General features: G+C 37.4%; 1 protein-coding gene across 5 annotated transcripts in view; it reads left to right on the forward strand.

The window, feature by feature from the left end:
* Nucleotides 1–27,797, forward strand: part of TFCP2 (transcription factor CP2) — a 74,154-nt gene that overhangs the window by 36,584 nt on the left and 9,773 nt on the right. For 3 of the 5 annotated variants that reach the window (XM_006900226.1, XM_006900224.1, XM_006900227.1), the window contains exons 2-11: nt 5,950–6,101; nt 6,497–6,573; nt 9,117–9,222; nt 10,824–10,930; nt 12,519–12,671; nt 22,060–22,170; nt 22,768–22,856; nt 25,337–25,385; nt 26,002–26,095; nt 27,124–27,214. In XM_006900226.1, coding sequence (XP_006900288.1) covers nt 5,950–6,101; nt 6,497–6,573; nt 9,117–9,222; nt 10,824–10,930; nt 12,519–12,671; nt 22,060–22,170; nt 22,768–22,856; nt 25,337–25,385; nt 26,002–26,095; nt 27,124–27,214 — 1,029 coding nt within the window. Of the gene's footprint in view, nt 1–5,949; nt 6,102–6,496; nt 6,574–9,116; nt 9,223–10,823; nt 10,931–12,518; nt 12,672–22,059; nt 22,171–22,767; nt 22,857–25,336; nt 25,404–26,001; nt 26,096–27,123; nt 27,215–27,797 lie in introns of all 5 variants that reach the window. The other 2 variants (XM_006900225.1, XM_006900228.1) reach the window with 2 other exon arrangements.

Genomic DNA, 27,797 nt, shown 5'->3' on the forward strand with positions numbered 1-27,797 from the left:
CAAAAGGACAAATATTGCATGGTGCCACTGCTGTAAAATGGGACTGATATCAGGGTGGGGGTAAGACTGAGAAAAACTGGATAAATTGTGTATACTGCACTGAAATAGATGAGGGACTGAATAATTTAAAAGCAATGTATGATAGGGTATTATGCTTATCACAGGAGTCCACAATTAAGGTTGCATAGTGGAATGTACTTGGGGGGTGGGAGGGGTGCGGGGGGATTGTGTACCAGGGATGGAGTCTTTCTTTTACTTTTGAAAGAGAGGAGCGAACTGGGGGGGCAGGGGGAGAGGGCTGGGCAGGGAGAGAAGTGCAGCAATGAATGAATGGAAATCCAAATTCTCTGTAAATGTTCATTAAAATTACTAAAACAAAATCTGCCAACCTTTAGGTTAGCTGCCCCATGCTTAACCGTGATGCCGTTAGGGCTCCCCCCATAGCTGCCTACAATTGCAATACTGATACCTATCATTTCTCCCCTATCTACTCAAAGGAAGAGGTTCTTCTGTTAGATATGGCATTTTTCTCAGTAAATGCGTCTATTTTGGTACTCTGGAATGATTGCTAGTGAAAAAAAAATAATGAATGATATAATTTTAAATCCCTTTTTTTGTAACTTTTTTATTTTAATTTTAAAAATATTTTTTAAATCTCTTGTCTCTCTTAACTATGATAAGGAAACAGAATGACTTATAATCCCCTAAGGGAGCTCTGGTGTTGGTGGTAAGGAGTTGCACAGCCAATCCAAAGGCAAGTGCTTTGGACCCACCAGTTGCTCTGAAGGAGAAAGATGAGGAATCTTCTACTATTTAGTTTACAGCCTCCCAAAGTCCTCTGGAGGGTCAGCTATGAGTTGGTTCTGACTCAGCCACTGGAGTATCTGCTGTGGGTTGGTTCCTACTCAACTGCTGGAGGTTCAGCTATGAGTTGGTTCTGTACTCTGCAGCATACAACAGCAGCATATCCCAGAAGCTGTCTTTAAAGTGCTTAAAGATCATTAAGCCCAATTTTTAAATCTAGAAAACAGTCCTTGTTAGATGTCATTAAGTAAACTACAACTGATAGCAATCTTGTCCACTTAGTACCTAAAGGTGCTAAATAGTTTGATTAATAATTAAGAAAAAAGTTTTTCAGTGGCTTTATTAGATTCCAGTTGATAATCCAACAGATTGATGCAGCACTGAACATACTTAATTGTCTATGCCAAGAAATTTGGAAGACAGCTACCTAGTCAACCAATTGGAACAGTATTTGTGTTTCAAAGAAAAGCGATCCAACAGAATATAGAAAGTGTAAAAATTATCATATGAATATAACATCTTGCATATGAATAACAAGAGAGTATCAAGATTGGAGGAAGACTCATTCACAGCCTATGATATACAGGTGGCACCACAATGAAGACTTGAAGCACTTACTGATGAAACTTGAAGACTGCAGCCTTCAGTACTGATTCTACCTCAATATAAAGCAAGCAAAATTCCTTACTACTGGACTAATAAACAACATCATAACAAATATAGAAAAGATTTATGTGTCAAGGATTTTATTCTACTTGGGTCCATAATTAACACTCATGGAAGTCACAAACAAAGCCAAAGACGTTGCATTGGGCAGATGTGCTGTTGGAGAGCTCGGTAAAGTGCTCAAGAGCAGAGATTCCCTTTGAGGACTAAAGTGGGCCTAACCCAAGCCTTGATACTGTCAGTCACCTCATATACTTGTGAAAGTTAGACAGTGAACAAATTGAATAAGAATTGATGCCTTTGAGTTGTGATGTTGGCAAAGTGTTGAATAGACCATGGATGGCCAAAGAACAAACAAATCTGTCTCATAAGAAGTGTGACTAAATTATCCTTAGAAGTGAAGATGTGAGATTTTGCATCACATACTTTGTTCATATCGGAGGGAGCAGTCCTTAAAGACACTATGTTTATTAAAGAGTCAGTGAAAAAGGAAGACTTTTGAAGAGATAAATTGGCAGAGTGACTGCAACAAGAGGCATAGGCTCAGCGAAGATTGTAAGAACGATACAGGATCATTCTTTTGTACACAGGGTATTTGTGAATCAGAACTAACTCGTGTCATGCTGTGGAATGTTTACCCCTGTATTTGTGATTGAGGCACAGATTTAAGCAAGTTCTCTCACCTTTTGTGGTAATGTTTTGAGATGTCTCAGTGGAGAGCTCTTGGTTTTGGTCATACTGTATGACAGAGAGAGAGAGAGCTCAAGCTTGTAACCTTGGCTTACTAAAACATAGTACTAAATAATTATGCAACTCCAAATTTGGGCAGCACAGGAGAGGAAGACCTTCGATGAGATGGATCGATTCTGTGACTGGGAGTGGTGGGAATTTGAGATGGCTAGGTTGGCACTAGATAGAACGGCATTTAGGGCTCTTGTATTAGGGTCGCTTTGAGTCACAAGTGACTCGATGGCATAACAACAACAACAACTAATTAGGCCAGCAAATTCATCCCTGCCACCTTTCTGATTTAATAGGCAAAGATTTGGCCTGTTTTAACGCTTCTCTCCAGTGACTCAAAGGTATAACCAGCCACTGATACAGGTGACTTCCTTACAGGCTTGACTTTGAATGTAGTACATACAGCAGAAGATGACTTGAAAACAGTTTTATTTCTAGATAGTTTCTCATTTAAAAAAAGGTAGGTTCTTGTCATTTTTGCACATTTGAATACTTTACAGACTGGCTTTGTATAAATGTGTCCCAAGTTTCCTATATGTTATAAATATTTAAACCATAATTTCATTATAAATAAATGTACAAATATTTTTGTAAAAAAGCAGGCTCTGAATTAGTAGAATTCTTTCTTTCTTTGTAAAGGACAGTTTAAAAATGCATGAACCAAAGTGAACCCAATAAAGAAGAGTGAGCATGTGTTGATATGTGGTAAGAATCCCAAAGACTAGAGAGGTGATATTCAAAGTACCATCTTTGTAGATTATTTATGTCAGTGTCTATATTTGTTTAGTTATTTCTTAAAGTAGATCATATCCCTATTCTTAATAGCTAAATTATAGTCTGATCTGGAATAATTGCCTTTTATTGGATTAGATTTTGTTTTTCAATAATGACCAAGGGATTGTAAATAAGCTTTATTTTAGTACAAAGTATTAAGAAGGCAGTTGGTTTTTGTGAAGTTGGAAATTGTGGTCAGGATTTTTAAAAAAGAAGAAATACCAAGATACATGTAGTAAGAATAAGTGTTGCTTTGTAAAGGTTGCTTCAATTCTGTAGACATAAACACACACACAAACACACACACAGACACACAGACACAGAGATACACAAACACACACACATACACATTGAGTCATAATGTAGAATGGATTTTAAAATGTGGTTGATATTCGAAGCATAGCGCTAGCTGTGTCATTTTTGTTTTACCTCATCTTGAGAATTTACTTTTCCACCCCAGATATACGGAATCAAAATCTGCATTTTTAACAGATCTTAGAATCACATAGGTGTCTTCCTAACATAGAGAGTTCTGATTCTGTATATCTGCTGTGAAAATTTAAATTCTCAACAGGGAATCAAAGCAGAATGAACTGATTTGAAACCATGATTAAAAGAAGCTTAAAAGTCATAGAACTAAAAGTGTGTAGTTGAAGAGTTGGAGGCCATGATGAGGCCAGGATGATTATCGTGCACATTTATTTTCTTGCATGTATTTTTTAATGTTCTATTTTTTAAATTAATTCATTGTTGCACAATTTCTTCCCTTTTTCTCCCCAGTCCACTTTGCAATGCATTTCTTGTGCATTTTTAAGTATCATTTTTAGGTTGTCATTGCAGTTGCTTATTGCTTTTGGTTGATTATTCTTTGGATCTGATCTTACTGTTCAAATTCTTACTACGGCTTATTTACCTAAAGAATAAACATATGTGTCATATGTGTATTTTATTAATGATTTGCCTTAAAGTTTTACAGAATTAACTCATAATGGTAAAGCCAAGTTATGCTGTATTCTTAGGTGTTTGTGTACTTTATTGATTGTTTTTCCTTAAATGCCATACTATGTGAATGCACCTTTTTTGTTTTGCCTGATTTTTGTTGTTGTTTATTTTGGTTTTTTAAAGCATAACTGTTCTAAGTAAGAGGCTTTGGTAGTGCAGTGGCTAAAATACTCAAACTAAAAGGTCAGCTGTAAGAGCCCGTCAGCCACTCAACAGAAGAATGATTAATTCTAAGTCAGGGTGGTTTATTATCTTTATTTAAATATTCATCATTCGTCATTGCTTGTTGTTTTATTGGAACTGTGATGGCTTAGTGGTAAGGAGTTGCACCACTGCCAACCAAAAGCCACTGGTTTGAATCTACCAGCTCCTTCGAGGGAGATAGATGAGCAGTTTCCTCCCATGTGATTTTTACTGCCTCTGAAAACCTGCTGTAGGGTCAACACTGAGTCGGTTCTGACTCTAGGGTACATAACAGTAATAACAACATTATTTTGTTGTACAGCAAAGGTTTTAGAAAGTTTTGAAAAGGGGACTGTTGAAATTTAACAGAGTGCTCCAAAAAGTGACTGAAAACAATAATTGCTACTCATAAATCTGAGAATTAACTGTGCATTTTGGCTTCTTAAGACAAGCTAATGCTGCAGTCGCTGGGGGGCTTGGACTGGAATGTCCTAGGTATCTCACTCGTAATGCTCCTTATGTGTTCTGCTGGAACACTGGGTTGGGGGTCTCTGTCTGCTGAGCTCCTCCAGGTTGTCTCTCTAGCAAGATAGTCAGACATCTTACCTGGTTGTTCTCTGAAATGTTTAAATGGAAGCTGTCAATCCTTCTTAAAGATTGGACCCTACCTCAGAACTGGTACATGGCTACCCCTTCACGTCTTCTTGGTTGAGACAAATGATAGGGTCAGCCCAGATTTGATTTGAAAAATGGAAAAGAAAAAGTATAATATTGAAGATGCTGGTCATTAGAGACCATCTTTGGAGACTAGTATTGTTTTTCTCAGCTGAGTCATGAAGTCTCATGCAGTTTTTGCAGGAGGGTCAGAGGAAAAAGAATAAGACCTTCAACAAAATGCATTGATGTAGTATCTGCAACAATGGGCTGGAACATCTGAGATTGTGAAGACGATGCACGATAGGGCAGGGTTTCAATCTTTTGTTCATAGGGTCACCATGAGCAGTAGTCAACTCGACAGCACATAACAACAATACAATTTTAGGCTACAGTTGGATTATTTTTTTTACATCATTAATAATGCAAATGTTTAAGTGCCAGTTGATAAGCAAAATGTTGGCAGTTATAGTCCATCAAGGGGGTGCACTGGGAGAAAGAGGTAGTGGTATGTTACCAAAAGAGTGGCCACTGGAATCCCTGTGGAGCACAGTTCTGTGATACACACATGGTTATCATCAGCTGAAATCATTGCGTTTCTCACCTCTACAGCAGCTCTTAGTTTCTGCCACTCTTTGGTGCCAGGGGCACCCTATTCAAAGTAGAATTCATGAGGCCTCCCTTTCTCTCTTTTCAACTCTCTTTCTAGAAAAAGGCATCACATTAGCTGGTAGGCCTGAAAGTAGAAGGTTTAATAATTGTTGTGATCTAGTAGAAACCATTCATAGGTTTGCATCATCTCAAGAGGTTAATTTATATCTCAGAGGACCTATAGATAGGAGCATTTCTTCATGAGATCCCAGTTTCATGCCAGAAAGAACCCCTGTCTGTGATTTTTTAAAACAAACTATCTATGGTGGTCTTCACAGTGAACCTGCCAATTATCACTCATATTGGTGTGACCCGTGTGACTCTCTTAGTAGGTGATCTAAACGGCAATGATATTCCACCAAAAAAAATTATGTTTATGGTTTTTCAAAGCAAGTTACAGTTAAGTTGTTTGAATAATACATCTACTCGTGCACCAATATCAGATGTAAATGCCAGACATTTCTTTTATTTCAGTGACGTCCTTGCATTACCCATTTTCAAACAAGAAGAGTCAAGTTTGCCTCCAGATAATGAAAATAAAATTCTTCCTTTTCAATATGTACTTTGTGCGGCCACCTCTCCAGCAGTGAAGCTCCATGATGAAACATTGACATATCTCAATCAAGGTTAGATGCTTCTCTATTCATTAATATTACTGCAGACCAACTGGATTCTTATTTTATTAAGTATACTTATGTGGTCTAGAAAGTTTTACTTTAGAGATTTGAGTTTTAATGTTGACATTTATTATGTAGTACAGACTTCTTTTGTCCACCTGCCCATTTTTAGTTCATATCTCTGTATTTATTACCAATATTCCCTGAATGGCCTCATGAGTTACTGTCTAAAAAATAACTCTGTTATTTACCAGTTGTGTGGCAAGGGACAAGTTGCTTAAGCTCTTACACTTACCTGTAAAACTGAGATACCTTAGGTCATGTAATGTTATTCTTTCTAAATCTTACAAAGTTAAAGTTAACTTGTGACGGCTATAACATGTAATTATTACCTTTCTTTCTAGGACAGTCTTATGAAATTCGAATGCTAGACAATAGGAAGCTTGGAGAACTTCCAGAAATTAATGGCAAGTTGGTGAAGGTAAAAGAACATTAATAAACCAGTTCTCAATACAATTTCCAAGGGAGCTCTGGTGGCCTGGTGATAAAGAGCTGTGCTGTCAACCTAAAGGCACATGGTTCTAATCTTTCAGCTGCACTGCTGATGGGCAGTCAAACTCCCTTGCACTTTACCGCCTTGGAAAATCTGCTAGAGGGTCAGCTATGAGTTCATTCTGGCTTGACGTACTCAACAACAGCAGCACAATATCCTTTATTGACCCCTTTGAGATATTTTGGATAATGTCTTTTGCTTCCAGAGATGCATTTATTACAATCTCCTACTTACCACAGTTGGCTGGCAAAAAAAAGTAAATGGACGTGTTAGTGTTAATTCCTCAAGGGAGGGTCAGAGCAAACCCATCTATTTACATGGACTTTTTTTTTACTTTTTTTTTTTTAAAGAGTTGCTCAAACAGAAGATTATCATTCTTTATCCAGGGTAGTCTCCTGGCTCTGTAAAGTTGTTTTAGGGAAGCTTGTAGCTTAGAAAGCAGAAACTACTGTTGATGAATAGCAGTTTAGTGTACACTGATAATAACGACCTTGAACACTCATAGCACAATTGTGACAGAAGAAACTTTTTAGCATCTATGAAAAGGTGGCAGGAGGGATTAATAGATACATCCATAAAGTAAGAGTAACAAAAGGAAAGTTGATGGCAACAAGTCCTACCTGCTCTGTTTACAGGTTGTATGATGGGTTAACAAGGAGGACTCTGAGTGATTTTTTTTTAATGCATCTAAAGAGCTGAGTCAAATATTCCAAGATAATAATAGAAGCATGTAGAAATGCTTTTAGTAGGAGTCTTCTTCTCAAGATTATTAGCTATTATAAATGTGCAATCATCAAATTAGCTATTATAAATATCCAAATAGCAAATCCAAATAGTAATGAGATAGCATCTTGCCCCATCAACAATAGCAAAAAAATAGCAAACAACAAATGCTGACACGGGTGTGGAGAGATGAATAACTCTCACACACCGCTGGAGGACCAGTAAAATGGTATACCCAAAAGAAAAATCTGGTGCTTCTTGGAAAGTTGGAAGTAAAAATATCATTCAATCGAGCAATGCCACTGTTAGGTGTGTATCCTAAAGACATAAGAACTGCAACACAAACTAACCCACACATCTGTATATTTATTACAGCATTATTTATAATAGCAAACAACCCAGAGATAGAAACAACCCAGGTGTCCTTCAGTGGATGAATGGCTGAAGAAACTATGGTATATTCACACAATTGAATATTATCTATCTCCAAAATCCAACAAGGAATTTATGAAAACAGTGCACAGTGTGCGGATCATTCTAGAACACATTATGCTGGGAAACTTGAATCAGTCACAAAAGGACAATTACAGTAGAAGACCACTATTATAAAAGACTAAGGAAAAGTTTATACACAGAATCATTCTTGTATATATACCAGGGATGGGAATGGAGAGGGGAATAATAGTAAATAGACAAGTTGAGTGAAGGGAAAGCTAATATACAATAAGGAGTTGATCAGACACTAATTAATTAATGACATTAATTAAGTATAATTAATGTTACAAAACCAAGTATGTAGGAATGTTTGAATGAAATCCAATATGAATTGTAAGTGTTCTTTCAAATAAAAAAAGTCACCAGATTATATTATAAAATACAATAGAAAGAAAAATTATTTGAGATTGTGCCTAGAAGCCAAAAAAGGTGATTCTTGCTAGTTTTCCTCTGTCTGTGCTGGTTTTCAAGGGATCCTGTTACAATTGGCTTTTCTGCTGCTGCGTCTTGTGTGTTGTCTGTGTGTGTGCTGCATACACATGCATGCTCATGCAATGTCTCTTATTACAGTGTACAAAAATTAAGTTCTGAGAGGTAAGTTCCAAGTCAGAACCAACTCATATCTGACCCTCTAGCAAGTTTTCAGGAAACTATAAATCTCAGGGAGGAGATTGCCCGTCATTCTATTGTGGAGCCGCTGGTGAATTCAGACCTTTGAATTAGCAGCACACTCCCTTATCAGATACACCTTAGAGCTGACAGAGAAGTCATTAGAAAGGAAATTGTGACTTAAAAGAAAATGAAGCTGTATTAGAACAAAGTTTCTCTTGCGTTTTAGTGATTACTGTTTTTTTACCAAAAATAAAAGTGATAGAGGGCTCCATATCTGAGTAGATAAAGGATATAGTGCATACAGTAGACTCCTTAGATAGTACAATACAGTGTATTTAAATCACTGAGAAGTTCCACAGAAAAGTAACCAGTCTTTCAAAATTATTTGGAAAATGGCCTGCTTTTTTTCTGTGATGACTTTTCTTCCAAATGCAGTTTATATTCATTAAACATTTAATTATGATAGAAATATATGTTAACAAAATATTTACCAATTTAGCAGTTTTTAAAATGTGTAACTCAGTGACATTGAGTTTATGTAACCATTGCCACTATTATTTTCAAATTATTCCACTACCATTAATGGTGACTCAGTGTCCCCTAAGTGAAGACTTAAATGTGTTGGCTTTGTTGCTTTTTAGAGTATATTCCGTGTAGTGTTCCATGACAGACGGCTCCAATACACTGAACATCAGCAGCTCGAGGGCTGGAGATGGAACCGACCTGGAGACAGAATTCTTGACATAGGTGAGTTGAGAGACTCTGTTGCCCGGGAAATACTCAGTCTAACTATAGACTTAGAATTGGTTTTCTTTACTTGACAATTTTGGTTTCCAAGTGAAAGTTTAAGTTGTAAATACTACATTTCCGTTGCAGTTGTAACTATTTCTTTAGGGTAATATTCTGTTTTGAGTTGTATGTACAAAAGAATAGATTTTCTCCCAATATGTTACAGTTCATTATTTTACTAAAGTTTGTAGGCTAGATTAGTGATGTGTCTTGCTAAAATGATCTTTGATGAGAATCTTCATCTATTTGGTTTACAGTTCAGATCTTTTCCTACTATATGTTGTTGATTGCCTTCGAGTCGAGCATTACTCACAAGAGACCCTATGAACAAAAGGCCTGAAAGCCCCTCTACAACTTTCGACATTTATCAAAGTTCATAATGTTTCCAGAGGCATGTTATTTAGGAAGTGGATGCCACTCCTGCTTCCAAACCTGTCATAGAATGTTATTGTTTTTATATGCCACTGAATGGCTTGCCATGTATAGCGACCCTGTGTACAGCAGCTCTGAACCCTGTCCTGAGCTGGTCTCATTCTGACACACCAACCCCCATCACCCCAGTCACTGTATCAATCCATCTTATCCGAGGTCTCCCTCTCCTGCGCTGTCCATCCACCCTTTGGAGCATGATGTTATATAGAGTAGAATTTATTTATCTTAAATCACAGGGTAGGCTGCTTCTTCCTTCTCCCACAGAGCACTTATTGGGCTCGAACCATCAATCTTTTGGTTAGCAGCCAAGTGCTAAACCACTGTGCCACAAGGGCTCCTTGGTTTGCAGAGTAGCCATCCTGATAATGCATTTAGTAAATTAGTCTTAGGATGAATCCAGCACAGCTAATAGTGTAGAGTGAGACCCTACATAACACATTCTTTTTAAATCATTGATAACCAACAGTAGTATAATTATAGCATAGTATAATAATAAATGATATCAGCTAGGCCTTATTTCTCCAATATGAATATTATTAGAAGTTAAGGAATGACACTGAAGTATCTGCCATGTGCATTGGAAAGCACAGTTCTGCTAAAGTTCATTAGTTTTTGTTTCTCTTTGAGTAGAAGATGTGCCACTCTTGTTACAGGATTATTTGGTGACTTAATAAATCAGTGTCCATCTTTGTGATAAATTTTGCCCACTTCTGTCCTTGGTACAAGGCTTTCTGTTTTTATTTTCACCCTTCCCTTTTCTACATTAATGCTTTTAATGTGCTGCTAGCAAACAGCACCAGTTGTGTAACTGTAAGTGACACATATTAATGATAGCTTCATGTCAGTAGAGCTATTCTGTAGATAGTCAACCTTTAAGCAGAATCTTGGCAGATTAAAAGAAAACTGCTTTATTGAAAAGTATTTTTTTAAAAATTGAGTAGAAAAAAGGAAATTTCCTAAGTCCATTTTAGCTCTAATCAAACTTTTCAGTGGCAAAAAAAAAAAAAGCTTTAGAGTTTGATACAAAAGAATCTCACTAACTTGGGACCAGAAATATAAGAATCAGTGCTTTCTTAAAATCCCAGTATCCCTCAGCATTGTTGAATGATTACTGTTTTGTTTCTCAGATATCCCAATGTCTGTGGGTATAATTGATCCTAGAGCTAACCCAACCCAATTAAATACAGTGGAGTTCCTATGGGACCCTGCAAAGAGGACATCAGTGTTTATTCAGGTAAAGTGTCATAAGCGTGGTTCCAGTTATAAAACACCTCTCTTACTACCAACTTGTTTCCTAAAGGATAAATCATGCTGAACATGAAATTTTTACAGGGCATCGGCCTGACTGTCAAGCTTCAATAGGTGCCTGGGAGCAGTGAGGAATTCTGGATTAATTTTCTTGTTAGCATACTTTATTTATTCATACCTCTAAAAAACCACTTGACAATGACTGTATCATATTTCATCTTTTATACCATAGCTTACCTCATAACTACTTAGCATTTAGTTTTTCCTAATTCATTTTTATTATCAGTAAAATTATTTAGAGTTTTTTTATACTTAAATTTACATTTGCATACCTCATCATGTCCTTTGAGTAGGTTACTTGAATATCTTTGTTTATAATTGAATATTCTTATTATCCTTATTGAATATCCCAAGATGTATTTTTATGTTTATGTCCTATATAATTCTGTCAAAATTCATATTATCTCATTTTTTTCACCTTTCACATTTCAGCATGCTTTCTATTACTAATAATAGATGGTATCAATAAAAAAGTTCAAACCAGAAAATAGAATTTAGTCATTAAAGGGTTAAGATTCACCAGGCTTGGGTTTTATGCAGTAGCCGAGTGACACTTTCCCTCCTATTGCCTGTACAGATGGTGCATCTTCTTTCTAGTACCTATCTGAAACTCCAAGAAACCTTTACTGACAAAAATAATTTCCCTTTTGGGTTGACTTTTTGTTCTCCAAAGTAGTTCATACTGTTTAGTTCCCCACAGCACACAGTAGCTTTTGTTAACATTGCATCTGTGCATTTAATTTGTTTGCATTTGATTTACATTTTTGTTATTTCCTTCATCACACTACAAGTTCTTCAAGAGAATAAAGGTGGAGGCGGGGAAGCATTGGGAAATACTCAATGCGGACTTGAAAATACAGGGAGATAATTGGCACAAAGCAGTGGAAATTAAGTATATAAAATATAAGGCATGAATGAGTGTATGAAACACAAGGTGGTGGTTGTGGTATACCACCAATTCGGAACTGACCCATAGCTGACCCTTCCTGTGGATTTTTGGAGGTAGTAAGTTGAACAGGAGGAAATTGCCTATCCTTGTCCCAAAAATACAAGGTACATGAATAAAACACAACATGAATGATTGTATAAAACACTAAGTAAACATAAGAAACATGATGTATATGAATGCAAACCAATTAAAAAAAAAAGTCCCAACACAGAGATTAAATGTTGGAGGCACAAACCAGAGGGTTGGACACATATTATTAGCTTGAGTGAAGGGAAAGACAATAGACAGTAAAGAAGAGGTCAGAGGAGGAAAAAAGATGAGAGAGATGTTTGGTTTTGGTTTATTTGAGGGTAAAATAGTAAAGATAGATTTATTAGAAAGTTATATCCCTAAAGGACAAACATCCCTCCTTGAAAGGAAATAATGGAGGGGAGGCCGAGAACTGTTTGTTGGAGCTGTTCATAATATCTGTTAAAGGTTTTGTGCTTAGTGATTTCCAATAATTTAAAAATGTTGTTGACCATGACCAGCTGGCATTGCTGAAGTCTTGATGTGTTCTTTCCAGGTGCATTGTATTAGCACAGAGTTCACCATGAGGAAACATGGTGGAGAAAAGGGAGTGCCATTCAGAGTACAGATTGATACCTTCAAGGAGAATGAGAACGGGGAATACACTGAGCACTTACACTCAGCCAGCTGCCAGATCAAAGTCTTCAAGGTATTCCTGGGCACTGCACTGGCCCTCAAATCCTTTTTCCTTGTCTCTCCATTTTAACCTTAGTCACCAAGTAAAACAGTTGACCTTTCTTCAAAAACCCTGACAGCTCAGTCTAAATTAGAGTCATTGACCTAATTACTGTGAGGCCTGGTGATGAAATGTGTGTGAGGATGGTGTGGGAAAAGAAGAGCTTAGGATCAGGAGTAAAGCCAGGTCCTCTCTGACAGCTCCTCCAGCCATTGAAATCATAAACAGTTGTAAAAAACTAACAAAAATTATGAAAAGTTGACTGATTATATGTGTACTTGCTTCTGTTTCCTTGGTTTTCCTGCTCTTGATTTCTAATTACATAGCATTGTGATCTGGGAAAATGCATTTGTAACATTTCAGTGCTTTCAAATGTATTGAGGCTCACTTTGTGACAAACACATTTTGGAGAATGTTCTCTCTTGTTAGGTAGACTCTTCTCTGTATATATATCAGGTTGGTTAATTATATTGTTTCTTTTTTATTTGTTGAATTTCTTTGTAGTTATTCTGTCCTTCATTAAAAGTGGTATTTTAAAGTCCCCTATTGGAGATTAGATAGGTTGACAATATTATTTAAACAATGGACTTGAGTATGGCACAGATTGGGAGGATGGTACGAATAGGACAAAAGTGGTGGGTTGTTTTTTTTTCTCTGTGTTGAGATTTTAATGGAAGTTTCTAGGAAACTTGGATTTCCACTCATTCATTGTTGCACATTTCCTCCCTGCCCACACTCCCTCCCAGTTAGCTTTTCTCTTTGGAAGAAAAAAAATTCTTTCCTTGTTATAGAGAGTGTGTGTGTGTGTGTGTGTGTGTGTGTGTGTGTGTCCCAGTCCACTTTACTATGCAGCTCTTCTGGACTCTTATCATGTCAATAATACCTAATCATATATTCCTTTTATATAGTTCTCTCCCTTGTCTGTTTCAATGTCGTGTACATTATTTATCCCCTCTTTTATTAGTTTTCCCCCAACCCCCATGTCAGTCCTGTTTTATAACAATGGCATTATGCAGTATTTGTTATTTTGTGACTACTGAGATATTTCACTCAGCATAATATCCTCCATGATCACCCATTTTGTTTAATATTTCATGAGTTCCTTGTTTTTCAGTCCTGGATAGTATTTCACTGTGTGAATATACCACAGCATCTCTATCCATTTGTTGATGGGCACTTTTGCTGTTTTCAACTCTTTGCTATTGTGAACAAAAGCAGCAATAAACATGGATGTGCATATATCTGATTGGATTGGCAGTTCTTGTTTCTTTAGGGTATATTCCCAGTAGTTGAATTGCTGGGTCAAATGATATTTCTGTTTTAAACTTTTTGAGAAAGTGCCATACTGCCTTCCATAGTGGTTGCACCATTTTACATTTCCACCAACAGTGAATAAGAGTTCCAGTTTCTCCACAACCTTGCCAGCATTTGGTGTTTGCTGCTCTGTTGAATTTTGCTATTCTGACTGGGGTGAGATGATATCTCATAGTTGTTTTGATTTGCATCTCTCTTAGAACTAGGGATTTTGAACATTTTTTTCATGTGTGTGTTTGCCATCTGAATGTCTTTGGTGAAGTGTCTGTTCGTATCCTGTGCCCATTTTGCAGTTGGGTTGTTTACCTTATCTTTTTGTGGTATTCAGGTATTCTAGAAATTCCAGATATAAGTCCCTTATCAGACATGTCATTACCAAATATTTTTTCCCAGTTTGTGGCTTCCCTTTTTACAGTGTTGGAGAGGTTTTTGGATGTGCATAGGGATTTGATTTCTAGAAGGTCCCATTCATTTCTTTTATCCTCTCCTGGTAGTAGGTTTTTTTAGGATGATTGGAAGATTGTTCATGATTGGAAGATTAGGGCTTCTAAAGTTCTTTCGAGCTTTTCTCTAAGGAAGTTTATACTCCCTGGTTTTAGTGCTAAGTCCTTGACCCACTTTGAGTTGGTTTTTGTTGTATGGTGTGAGATGTGGGTCTTGCTTGAGTTTTCTGCAGATGATTTTCCAATTTTGCCAACACCATTTGTTAAAAAGGCTGTTATTGCCCCACTTAACTGATTTCATGTCCTTGTCAAAAATCAGTTGACCATGGGTAGACGGACTGATTTGTGGCTTCTGAATTCTATTCCATTGATGTATATGTCTGTCATCGTACCAGTACTATGCTGTATTGACCACCACAGCAGTATAGTAGGATTTGAAATCAGGGAGTGAGAAGCCTCCTACCTTGTTTCTCTTTTTAAGGAATGCTTTGCTTATTTGGGATCTCTTTCCATTCCAAATGAAACTGGAGATTACCTTTTCCATTAGGGCAAGGTTTTGATTTGCTGTTCATAGGATCACTGTGAGTCGTAGAAGCCTCAGTGGGACCTAATGGCAACAACACCTGTAATTGTGGAATTGTCTGTTTCTCTTCAAATCTATTTAAATATGATTTATATATTTTAGGATTCTGTCATTGAGAGTGTAGATACTTACAGTTCTGTCTTTTTGTTCAGTTGAGCTTTTAATAGTTATAATAACATCTTTCCTTGTCTCTTCTGGATATTGCCTTCATGTTTATTTTATCATATATTAATATTGCAACTACATTCTAATTATTATTTGTTTAATATATTTTTCTATACTTTGATTTTTAATCTTTTTCTTGGTGTCTAAGATATGTCTCTTATAGACAGCATACTGATAGGTCATGTTTTCTTATCCATTCAGCTATTCTTTTTCTCTTGACAGGTACATTTAATCCATTTCTTTTCAGTGTAATTACTGAGTAGGTATGTTTTATTGCTGTCCTTTTACTGTGCTTGTGTGTATGTGTGCTACTGATGATTTTAATTTTTTGTTCCATATACTTTGTTGTTGGGTTTTTTTTGTTGTGTGCCATTGAGTCAGATTTGACTGGCACAAGAGGAGGCTGCCTATCCTTCTCCAGCGGAGTATCTGGTGGATTCGAATCATGTAACTTCAGGATTGCGCACAGCTTCTTGCAGCTAGGCCACCAGAGCTCCCTTGTTCCAAATAATTATTTTTTCTATTTTAACCTTTATTTTTTTAACATTGAAAATATTTTAATACTTTTTCATTGTTGTACTTTTAAAAAACAACACAAAATAAATATTTATTATTTCACTCATTTTGTAGTTAGAAATTCAGAAGCAGTTTAGTGTAGAGATTTTTTTGCTCAAGATCTCATTAGCCGTCAGAACAGCTTCAAGCTGCAGTGATTGGAGGACTTGACAGACTGTTATCAAAGGCTTCATTTTCTTTCTGGATGTGGCAGGAAAGCTTAGTTTGTCATCACCTAGACCATGGCGATAGGTTGCTTGAGTGTCCTAATGACATGGCAGCTCGCTAGCTTCTTCCAGGGTGAGTGAGCATGTGAGAAGCAAAGTGCTAATCAAAAGCCTGACAAGTATCAGGTTAAACTTGAACGAGTCCTGGGGAGGGACTATGACATGTGCACTAATATGAGGCCCAAGCAGAAAGGATTAAAAAGATACTTAAGAGAAATGCAAACAATTGAGTCCTCTGCAGAATGAGAGGGTCATCTGCTCCATGCCAAAGCCACACCCTGTCAACCAACAGGGTCTACCAAACTGACTTGCACCTATCCAGCGAAGATCTCCAACCACAGGAGAAGAAAAGTGGGCTCTCCAAGTTGTGTAAAGTCGTATCTGCCTCTGTGTACTTTTCTGTGCTGTTACTTTGCTTATGACTCTTCTTAGCATTTTCTTCATTGCTATTGTTTTGGTAACTATGATTTTTCTTTTTATTTAATGAGAAGGGTTATTCTTTTTTTTAAGTTACTCTCTAAGTTACATTTCTTTCTCAAGTCTAAAACAGTAGAAACTGACTTGGCTTGCTCTTCATTTTTGACGTTCTGTAGCTACACTGTTTATTCCCTCTTTGTGCTTCATAGTTGTTCTTATTTACAGACTGATGTCTCTAGTTCTCTATTTTAGTCTTTTAAGACTGGAAATGTTTCGGCTTTGTATATTCCCATGTCCAAGTTGGCTCCTGAATAAGGTTCTCATGTGTGTTAATTTCAAGTTGTAATCTTCCCTTCTTGGTTTTCTGTCCAAATAACTTCTTTTAGTATTTCTTATAAAATTGGTCTGTTTTTTTACAGGTTCCATTAATTTCTGTTTATCTGAAAATGTCCTGATTTTCCTGTTGTATTTGAGAGACAGGTTTGCTGAGTATATACTTCTTGGTTAGCAGGGTTTTTTCCTTTTTTTAAAATTTATTATTAATTTAAATGAAAATTCACAGAGTCTTTGGATTTCCATTCATTCACTCATTGTTGCACTTTTCTCCTCTCCCAACCCTCCCCCCTAGTACACTACCCTCTTGGAAAAGTACAAGAAAAATTCTTTCATTGTTTTACAATCCTTCCCCCGAGGTCCACTTCACTATATAGCCTTCTCTCTGGACTCCTGTCATGACAAAAATCCCTAATAATTTTCCCTCTTAAACAGTTTTCTCCCTCATCTGTTTCAGTACAGTATACATTATTGAACCCATCCTTCTCAGTCTCCTCCTAACTCTGAGGTCAGTCCTGATTTACAACAGTGGCACCATGCAGTATTTGTCCTTTTGTGCTGAGATACTTCACTCAGCATTATGTCCTCCAGGGTCACCCATTTTGAATAATAATGCATGAGTTGCTTGTTTTTCAGTGCAGAATAGTAGTCCATTGTGTGAATATACCACAGCTTCTCTATCTATTCGTTTGTTGATGGGCACTTAGGTTGTTTCCACCTCTTTGCTATTGTGAACAAAGCCGCAATAAACATGGGTATGCATATATCTGCTTGGATGTCATTTATGATCTCTTTGGGGTATATTCCCAGTAGTGGAATTGCTGGGTCAAATGGTATCTCTATTTGCAACTTTTTGAGAAAGCGCCATACTGCCTTCCACAGTGGTTGCATCATTTTACACTCCCACCAACAGTGAATAAGGGTTCCAGTTTCTCCACAACCTCACCAGCATTTGTTGCTTGCTGTTCTGTTAAATTTTGCAATTCTTCCTGGGGTGAGAGGATATCTCATAGTTGTTTTAACTTGCATCTCTCTTAGAGGTAGGAATTTTGAACATTTCTTCGTGTGCTTGTTAGCCATCTGAATGTCGTCTTTGGTGAAGTGTCTGTTCATATCCTGTGCCCATTTTTGTATTGGATTATTTACCTTTATTTTGTTGTGGTGATCAGGGTTTTTTCTTGCAGAGTTTTAGATATAATTATTTTGCCTTCTTGCCTTCATGGCCTATGCTGAGAAGTTGAAGCTTAGCTTTATAGGTTTTCCTTTGTAGGTAGCTTTTTATTTTTCCCAAGCTGCTTTCAGTATTCTTTTTTTGTCTTTGAATTTGGAAAATTTGATTATGATATGTCTTTGGTGATTTTGGGACTCTTGTTGGGGTTTGTTGAGCTTCTTGAAGGCACATGTTCTTTCATAATGTTTGAGAAGCTTTGTTCTATCAAATCTTCAAGGATTTTCTGCTTGCTTTTTTCTTAGTGTCTTTCTTTCTTCCTGTTCTGGAATTCCAGTCTTCTTGATGGTGTCCCAAGTAATTCTTAGGTTTCCTTTCTTTTTCTTCCTTCTTTTTTCCTGATATTTTTCTTAACTCTTACTAATTATATGTCAATTCTACTCTTTTGTCCTTCCAGAGTGCTATTTCTGAAATTTTGTCTAAACCTTACAAATTCCAATTTGCTAAGTTTTTATGGCTTCTGATTTTCTACTCATTTTGTGGATTTGTTCTTGTATTGCTTTTTTTGTTTATTTCCTAATTCTTCTAGAGTTTTATCTGTTTTCCTTGATAACATAGAGAACATCTGTGGTTCTGTGATTCAGACCTTCAGTGGTTTACTCCCTTTTTCTCAGAAGGCACATGTCATTCTTTTGAATTTATTATCAATAAATTCCAATAGCATTTCTTTCTCGGAAATATTTTCTGACTGTATGTTTTGATCACTTCGTTGTGTTATGTTTTTACAGAAAGAGGGTAACCACCCCCTTGTGTAGGTGATCTGAAGTTACCTGTTGCCTCTAAGACATTGTGATGCCCCATTTATATTCTTTTGTTTTACTACCTCTGATTGAGCAGGGTGTGTGTGCTACACAGCTCACTAATTTGACAGTTCTAATCCTTAGGCTTCCATTTCCTGGGTGTGATGGAGGATAGAGGTGTGATGTAGTTCCTTATTGGATGTTCATGTAGGATGTTGAGAGCAGCCTGGGCAGTGTTGGTTGCAGTCTCCATTGGATCCTATCAGAGCTGCTGTTTACTGTTGCTAAGTGAGTGAAGCTGCAGGAGGAGTGTGTGCGAGTTTATGTGTGTGTGAGAGAGAGATTGAGAGATTGGGTAGTGTGGACACTCTTATTTTCTGTTGCCAGATGGGACACACACCCAGAAAATAAAGCGAAGGAAGGGAAAAAACCTCTAAGAAACAAAACCAAAATTAGACAAAAAAGGAAAAGCAAAATTTAGGAGGATACAAAAGGAAGGTGAAAAGAAGACTAGAAAAGGGGGAAAGATTAACAAAGGAAAGGAAAAATCGTAAGTGAAGAAGAGAAAGAAGAAAAGCCCACCACAAACTACATAACTGAAAAGAAGGGATAAAAAGAAAATTAATAGCAAAAAGGAGGAACCTAGGGGGATTTACACTCCTGCCACTGCTGAGGCAGGTGGGAACAGGATGTCTGGTCTGGGCAGATTTTCTGTTCAGCAGAAGGTTAGGGGTTGGGTGCCTAATCAGGATATAGTTTCTATTCATCTGGGAGGTGACTGAGGGCAAGGCACCCAACCATAGACAGAGCCTGTGCTGTTCCAGGGAGTAGCTGGAGACATGGTACCAAGCCAAGGATGGCACCTCTGATCACTTGTGGTACATTAAGAGGCAGGGCGCACAGCCTGGGGCAGAATTTCTGATGGCCTCAGTGGTGTATGGGGCAGTCTACCGGGCGAGCGATGATGCCTCTGTCACTCCAGGGAATGGGTACAGAAAGAGCACCCAGTCAGAGATAACTCATTTTACCAGTGTGAGGAAGTAGAGGACACATATGTGTCCAAATGTGGGAGTGGTGTGCACTTGGTGCCAGATCGATAAGGATTCCCTGTCAGGGACATGGGTTGCAAGTGGGCACAAATTTGAGTAGGAGAACATACACCACCTCATATGGGAGCAAGGAGCTCCCGACACTAAACCTTCAGGGTTGTCCTGCCAAGGACAGTTGCTCCCTACCCAGAAAGGACCAAGGACAGTGGACTCTGCTGACTCCAGGAGGTGAAGTGTATACAGCTCCAAACATGAGCATGTTCTACACCAGGTACCAAATCCAGGGGGATTCAACCTACTGATGAGTAGTTTCTGCCAACCCAGCAGAGGACCAGAGACAAGAATCTTAATCAGAGATGATGCTTCTGTCGGTATAGAGGCTGGCTTCAGGCTAGATCCTGTCCCAGGAATGGCACACTCCATGGGTGCAAGGATGTAGAGAACATGGGTGAAATTACATGATCTTGGTGCCAGATAGACAATGGCACACACTTCACTTTAGATACAGTGGGGCGGTCCCAGGGGAACACTGCTGTCTACTTGGTGAGTGAGTGAGGGTGACAGTCACTCTCCTCATTCCTGAGAGGGTGTGGGGGAAAGGGAGACATGAGATTGTCATTGTAGTCACTCAGCTGCTGGTGTAGTTTCTGCTGCAGTCCAGGGTTCCTACCCTGATCAGACACCTGCTTGTAAAGTACAAAATGGCTATCCTGTCAGGCCTGTTCCCAGTTCACTGCTCTCTTTCTTCGTCTTTGTTTCCATTCCATTTCTTCCTGGTGGATTTGAATGCATACCTTTGCATTCACAGTGTCACCAGACAATGACTAAGGATGATAGAAGGAGAATTGATGCCTTTGAGCTATGGTGCTGGAGTAGAGTATTGAATATACCGTGGACTGCTGGGAGAACAAACAAGTTCATCCTGGAGAGGGTGAAGCCAGGTTACTCTGTAGAGGCAAGGATTTTGTAGCTCCGTCAGACATCCTTTGGACATGTTGCAAGGAGGAACCAGACCTTGGAGAGGGTGGAGGGACAGCACAAGAGAAGAAGACCCTGGATGAGATGGATTGATTTAGTGACTAGGGTAACTGGGGTAGTTATGCCAGAGACAATAAGATTGGCACAGGACTGAGCAAAGGGTTTGGGGTATTCTACATAGGGTTGCTGTGACTTTCAAGTGACTCGGCGGCACATAACAACAATAACAACAAGCCCAGAGCTTCCCTTCCTTTTGGTTAACTGTGTACTTTTCAAGGAGCCATGGTAATGCACTGGTTAAGTACTGAGTTGTTGGACAAAAGGTTGGGAGTTTGAATCCACTAGCTGCTCTGCAGAAGGAAGATGTGGCAGTCTGCTTCTGTAAAGATATACAGCATTGGAAACTTTATGGGGCAGCTATTCTAAGTAGAGTCATTTAGAGTCAGAAGTGACTCAACGGCAACAAGTAACAGGTTGTTGTTTTTATGTGCAGTTGAGTCGAGTACGACTCAGCAAACCAGTGAACAGATCTGATCCTTGTCCTATCCTGTGTCGTCCTCATCATCTCGGACACAGTTGAGCCTGTTGCTCCAGTCACTGTGTCAGTCCATCTTGTTGAAGGTCTTCCTGTCTTTCCTTGATCCTTTACCTCTCCAAGCATAATGTCCCTTTCCAGGGAATAGCCTCCCCTAGCAACAGGCCAAAAGTATGTATATGACACTTAGCCATCCTTGTCTCCAAAGAGCACTCTGGCTGCACTTTTTCTAAGACATCTCTTTTTATTCTTTTGGCAACTAGGAGATATTGGGTACTCTTCTCCAACCCTACAACTCAAAAATATCAATCTTCTGTCATCCTTATTTATTGTACAACTCTCAAATGTATACCAAGTAATTGAAAAGGCAAGTAGTTGACATTTCTCTTGGTGAGAGTTGGAATTGACTTGAAAGCAATGGGTATGATTTGGATGTACTTAAGATCTGTCTGGCCCCTAAGTGAGATTGCACATTAACTACTGTAATAGAGGTAGCAGTGGGAAATGGAAACCACAAGGATCTCAGTGGTACTGATGAGGAAAAAAAAAAAGTAAACGGATTTGTTACAAAAAGAAGAAGAAAAGATTTTTCTGTAGCTCTCTATCAAATCCTTTTCTTTCTTTTTCAACCCTGTAAACATTTATATTTTCTATTTGCAGTTTTTCATGTAGTGGTGCCTTCGGCATCTTTATATACAAGTCTTTGTTTCATGGGCAGATATTTAATGTCTTATGCCTGATATTATTGGGTTGAAGTATTTTATTGAGTTTAAAATACAGTATTCTCGTTTCAGCCCAAAGGAGCAGACAGAAAGCAAAAAACAGATAGGGAAAAAATGGAGAAACGAACACCACATGAAAAGGAGAAGTATCAACCTTCCTATGAGACAACTATACTCACAGAGGTAAAAGAACATCTATTGCTGTTAATTTCATCCATTTTATAAGAATGTTTAGATGAGATGGATTGATAACAGTAACTGGGGCAATGCAGGATGGTGTGTCAGAGTCAGTGAGACTGGCTCAGGATAGGGCAGGTTTCAGAGGTGCTGTACGTAGAGTCACTGTAAGTCTCAGGACACATAACAACAACAACAACAATGTGATACTTTAATTACTCTTCGAAGGAAAATCCATCAATTCCAGCCTCGTTAAAACCCTAATGGTGGGCGAGCTCTGGTGGCCTAGTGGCAAGAAGCTGCAACTGCAATCTCAGAGATGCATGGTTCGAGTCCACCAGATGCTCTGCTGGAGAAGGAGAAACAATCTCCTCCTGTACCTGTCAGATCTGAGTTGATGGTACACACACAAAATAATGAAATAAAATAAATTTTAAAAAAACAACAACAAAAAACAAAACCCTAATGGTCGTCTCTTGATTAGTGGGGTCTTGATGAATTAAGATTGACTCATAAAGATGTGTGTTACTCAAGTTATAATGTTTAAGGAAACCCTAAGGTCAAATGTGCTTTTCCATTATCCAATTTGTCCTTTGTTTATAGTGTTCTCCGTGGCCTGAGATCACATATGTCAATAATTCCCCATCACCTGGTTTCAACAGTTCCCATAGCAGTTTTTCTCTTGGGGAAGGGTAAGTCTGAGAAATGAAACTGACTTTTATCTGTCTCTATTATGTATGCTTTTAGGTTATGTTTTCAAATAAATCAGTTCCTCCATTGGTCCAATCTTTGATAGATTTATATGTTAACTAAAGTTTAGATTATTTTCAAAAGAGATTGAAAGAATTTTGTGTAGCCTTGTCGCACTTCCTTTTCTTTTTAAATTATTTTTTATTCATTCATTGTTGCACATTTTCTTCCTCCTCATCCTTTCCCCCTCTCCCAGTAATGCACCTCTTGTTCCAGATTGTTATCATACATATAAGGCCTAATCATATATTCCTCTTAGACAGTTTTTCTCATCTGTTCTAGTGCAGTGTTCATTATTTACGTACCCTTTTCCTATTCTTTCCCCAACTTTCCAAGTCTGTCGCATTTTCTAACAGCGGTGTTAAGCAGTATTTTTCCTTTTTTGTGACTGAGATATTTCACTCAGCAATATGTCCTCCAGGCCCACCCATGTTGTATAGTGTTTTACCAGTTCATTATTTTTCAGTGTTGTGTACTATTCCATTGTGCAAATGTATTACATTCATTCATTTCCATTCATTTATTGATAGGCACTTGGATTGTTTCTATCTCTTTGCTATTGTGAACAGCACAACAATATACAAGGGTGTGCATACATGTTTGATTTGCAGCTCTGGTTCCTTTAGAGTATATTCCCTGTAGTATAATTGCTGAGTCAAATGGTATTTCTATTTCTATTTCTATTTCTTTTTAAGAAAGTGTCAGAACACCTTCTGTAGTGATTATACCATTTTATGTTGCCACCAACCAGTCTCTTTGCAATCTTGCCAGCATTTGTTGTTTGCTGCCCTGTTGAACTTTGCTATTATTGCTGGTATAAGATGGTATCTTATAGTTCATTTGATTTTCATCTCTCTGATAGCTAGGGATTTTAAACATTTCTTGATGTCTTTGTTTGCCATTTGAACATCTTCAGCTAAGTGTCTGTTCATATCCAGTGACTATTTTGTGTTGGGATGTTTACCTTTCTGTACTTGAGGTACTGCAGTATTCTACCAGTTTTATATATAAGTCCTTTATCAAATATGTCATTGCCAAATATTTTTCACTTGTCTGTGAGTTTCCTTTTTACCCTGTTGGAGAAGTTTTTATGTGCTTAGGTATTTGATTCTTTTTTTATTATTATTATTTTCTATTTTATTTTATTATATTTTGTGTATGTACCGTCAAATTGGGTCTGACTGGTACAGGAGAAGATTGCCCCTCCTTCTCCAGCAGAACATCTGGTGGATTTGAACCATGTGCCTCTGGGATTGCAGTTCAGCTTCTTGCCACTAGGCCACCAGAGCTCCCTAGGTATTTGATTCTTAGAAGGTCCCATTCATCTATTTATTTATTCTCTCTTCCTTTTAAAAAAATTTCCCTTAAAAAAGTAGCATTTATTGGTCATTTTAAATTGGCTTAGGAACTGAAGTGTGTTGCTGCTGACTTTGTGGGTTTTTACTTCCTGTTGTACTTTTAACAGAGAGTGGTCATTGGAACAACAGGTCTGCAAATACTAAAACTTGTTTTGTTACTTGTTAAGAATGCTCCTAATCCTAGGTATTATCATTGATAATTGGGGGAAGAAATTTTAAAATATTGACTAAAATAAAATGTTGAAATTATGTAATGGTGTACGTTTATTCTTGGGTTATTGTCTTTTACCATCAAAGATTGGTACAGAAAGTTGATAGAAATGCCTACTCCAGGTTTGTTTGTTGTTTTTTTTTTTAAAAAAAAACCCACCAATAGTTGTTTTAAAGCCCTGACATTTAATATATATTGTATTCTAGTTTTGATGTTTAAGATGTGCAGTTGTTTTGTAGTTTTGGCATTTAATGCAATAGGTTTGATATAAGTTACCAAATCTATGAGTGTATTTAGATTTAGAAAGGTTTTTTTCTGTCCTTTTTATATGGTTTTATTATTAGAGTTAAAATTCTGTTTTGTAACAAATAGAAAAAAAAGAAATATAAGGTAAGAGGAAAAATCCTTAGAGCAAAAGAAATATAAGAATAAGAGATGTAAAGCTGGCCCTTGAATCATAACTTAAACAGCACTGATCTCTTTTTTCTTTTTAATTTTAAATTGATTTTAATGAAAGTTTAGAGAGACTTTGGATTTCCATTCATTAATTGTTGCACTTTTCTCTCTGCCCACCCCTCCCCCAATTTGCTTTTCTTTTTTGAAAATTAAAAAAAAAATAAAAATAATTCTTTGTTATTCAGTCCCACCCCCAAGTCCACTCCACCATGCTACCCTCGTTCTAAACTCCTGTCACAACAATTATATCCAATCATATGTCCCTTTTGAACAGTTCTTTCCCTTGATCTCTTAAACTCCAGCTTAAGACTTGTTGTGAAGATGAAAGAGATAATAAATTTCCCAATTCCTTTGCATGTGTCATGGACTCTTTCTTTATTTTTAAATGTTTCTTTAGGAATGGTTCACCAAACCACCAGCCAGAACCACCCCCTCCAGTCACAGATGTAAGTTTAATATTGAATGTTATTTGCAAAGTCTAATAATACTTAAGGAAGCTCTGGTGATCTAGTGGGTAAGAAGCTAAGCTGCCAGACCAAAGGCAGGCAGTTCAAATCCACCAGCAGCTTCATGGGAGAATGATGGGCAGTTTCCACCCATGTGATTTACTGCCTCAGAAAACCAGCTAGAGCCTTAGCTGTGAGTTGGTTCCACCTTGATGGCAGTGAGTGAGTGAATAATTCTTTCTGAGATTGATTTTGGAGATTGAGTAAATAATACTTTGACTATACAGTTCATTAGAAGTGCCTAGGTTCTGGGGAAGGTTATTCATTCATTAAGCAAATAGCTGTTGAATTTTGACTTGCTACTATACTAAAAAGTGGAGGATTTGAAATAAGTAATTCCAAGATTCTTATTTTTAAGGGCATTACTGTACTATAGAGAAGATAAGGATGAACTCTGTTGACTTGTTGCATGTTTATATAAGGAGAGAGTGATGTAATAACAAGTTCCAAGTAAATTGAACCTAAGTGTGAATATGTGTAGATGTATTTGACTATGTTACACCTAATCAGTTAAACAATAAATCTTCTTAGTTACTTGAAAAATACTTTTTTTCAGAACCTCTTGCCAACAACCACACCTCAGGAGGCTCAGCAATGGTTGCATCGAAACCGTTTTTCTACATTCACAAGACTTTTCACAAACTTCTCAGGTTACATTTGCTTGTCTTTTCCCATTTTCCCAACCATTCGGCAGGGGGTATTTGTTTACATTTTAGGAGCTTCTAATTTCAATGTTGTTATTGTTGTTGTTAGGTGCCTTCCAATTGACTATGAGTCAAAGTGACTCTATGAACAACAAATCTGATCTGAACCCTGTACTATCCTTTGTCAGAGAGAGAGAGAGAGAGAGAGTGAAAAAGAGTGATAGATCTTAGTGTATTTTTCTGGTGAAATTAATTCTGTACAGCTCTTCAGTTTTCTCACCAGCTACAACCCTACTGTGAAATTTAAAAAAAAAGCCAAAAAAAAAACCTTAGTATAAATTCACTTTAATATTTTAAAGTGTTTGTTACATACACTACTTTTAAAATAAACATTTCATTTATAATTGTATTAAGGGACATTTGAAGATACTCTAACATTTTTCCCTGGGCTTCACTATATTCCTTTTTAACTTAATTTTCCTTTTAATTTAGCACCTTCTGTTTAACAGGGGTGGTTGGAATCCAGAAATATATAAGATGTAATTCTTGATCATAAAACTCATTTGTCATCTAATGGGGGAGAAATAAGATAGATCACACCCCCACCCAAAAAGGTTAATAATTAATTGTGCTGCAGTAGAGAAGTATTTCTTCAGAGGGTATACAAAGCCAGGCGTTCAGGGGAGCATCTGGTATCGGAGAACATGTGTGTTGTGTGAAATGAATATTGAACAATAGGAGGAATCTGTTGGTCAGATAGAAGGATATTTCAGGCAGAGAAAAAATGGCTCATTAGGCACAGAGGTTCTGAAATCAATATAATGAAGACAAAGGTTAAGTGGAAAAGTTAATTGGGTGCGAATTAAGGCTAGAGAGGAGGCCAGCCCAGGTCCTGGAGAGCCTTGTATGCCCTGCAGAAGATTATGGACTATAACATACTAATGAGATGTCCTTGTAACAACAAAGCCTCTTTTAATCATCATTAACAAAGACCATCTTTGCCTTTATCAGCTGTTTTCTTATATTTATTCCAGGGGCAGATTTACTGAAACTAACTAGAGATGACGTGATCCAAATCTGTGGCCCTGCCGATGGAATCAGACTTTTTAATGCATTAAAAGGCCGGTATGTAATTAGTGTCAAAATATTGGTGAGTTTGGGTATCAAATGGACTTGGACTATTCAAAATCCTGTTTACAAAGCTAAATGTATCTTCCCAAAACATTTCTATGTGCCACTTAAACAAAGATGAAAAAAATCTTTCTTACATTTTGATACAGGGATTAGTGATGGCCTAGTGAGTAAGGACCTTTGTTGCAAACCCAAAAATGCATGGTTTGAGTCTATAAGCTGCTCTTGGGAGAAAAATGGACCGTCTCCTCCTGTGTGATTTACACCTTCTAAAATCCTGCAAGAGGGTCAGCTATGAGTCAGTTCCATCTTGATGGCAATGAGTTTGTTTGTTTATTTGGCACATTGTAGTCCTTTCTCTTTTGGAATTTATGCTTCCCATTAAGTAACATTAATAGAAACAGCATACAAGTTGATGACAACAGAACCAAGTTGGTAACTAAATAATAAAAGAAAATTGTTACTTATATGTACTTGTGGAAAGGAATATTAAATCAAGGGGATATAATCCTGGAAAATTGTAAGGAATGGTTAAATTCAAGAGTGACAACAGGAGGAAAGAATTGGTCTTTTGCCT

The sequence above is a fragment of the Elephantulus edwardii genome, unplaced genomic scaffold (genome assembly GCF_000299155.1).
Source record: "Elephantulus edwardii isolate Elephantulus edwardi_28Jun2011 unplaced genomic scaffold, EleEdw1.0 scaffold00278, whole genome shotgun sequence".
NCBI classification, from domain to species: domain Eukaryota; kingdom Metazoa; phylum Chordata; class Mammalia; order Macroscelidea; family Macroscelididae; genus Elephantulus; species Elephantulus edwardii.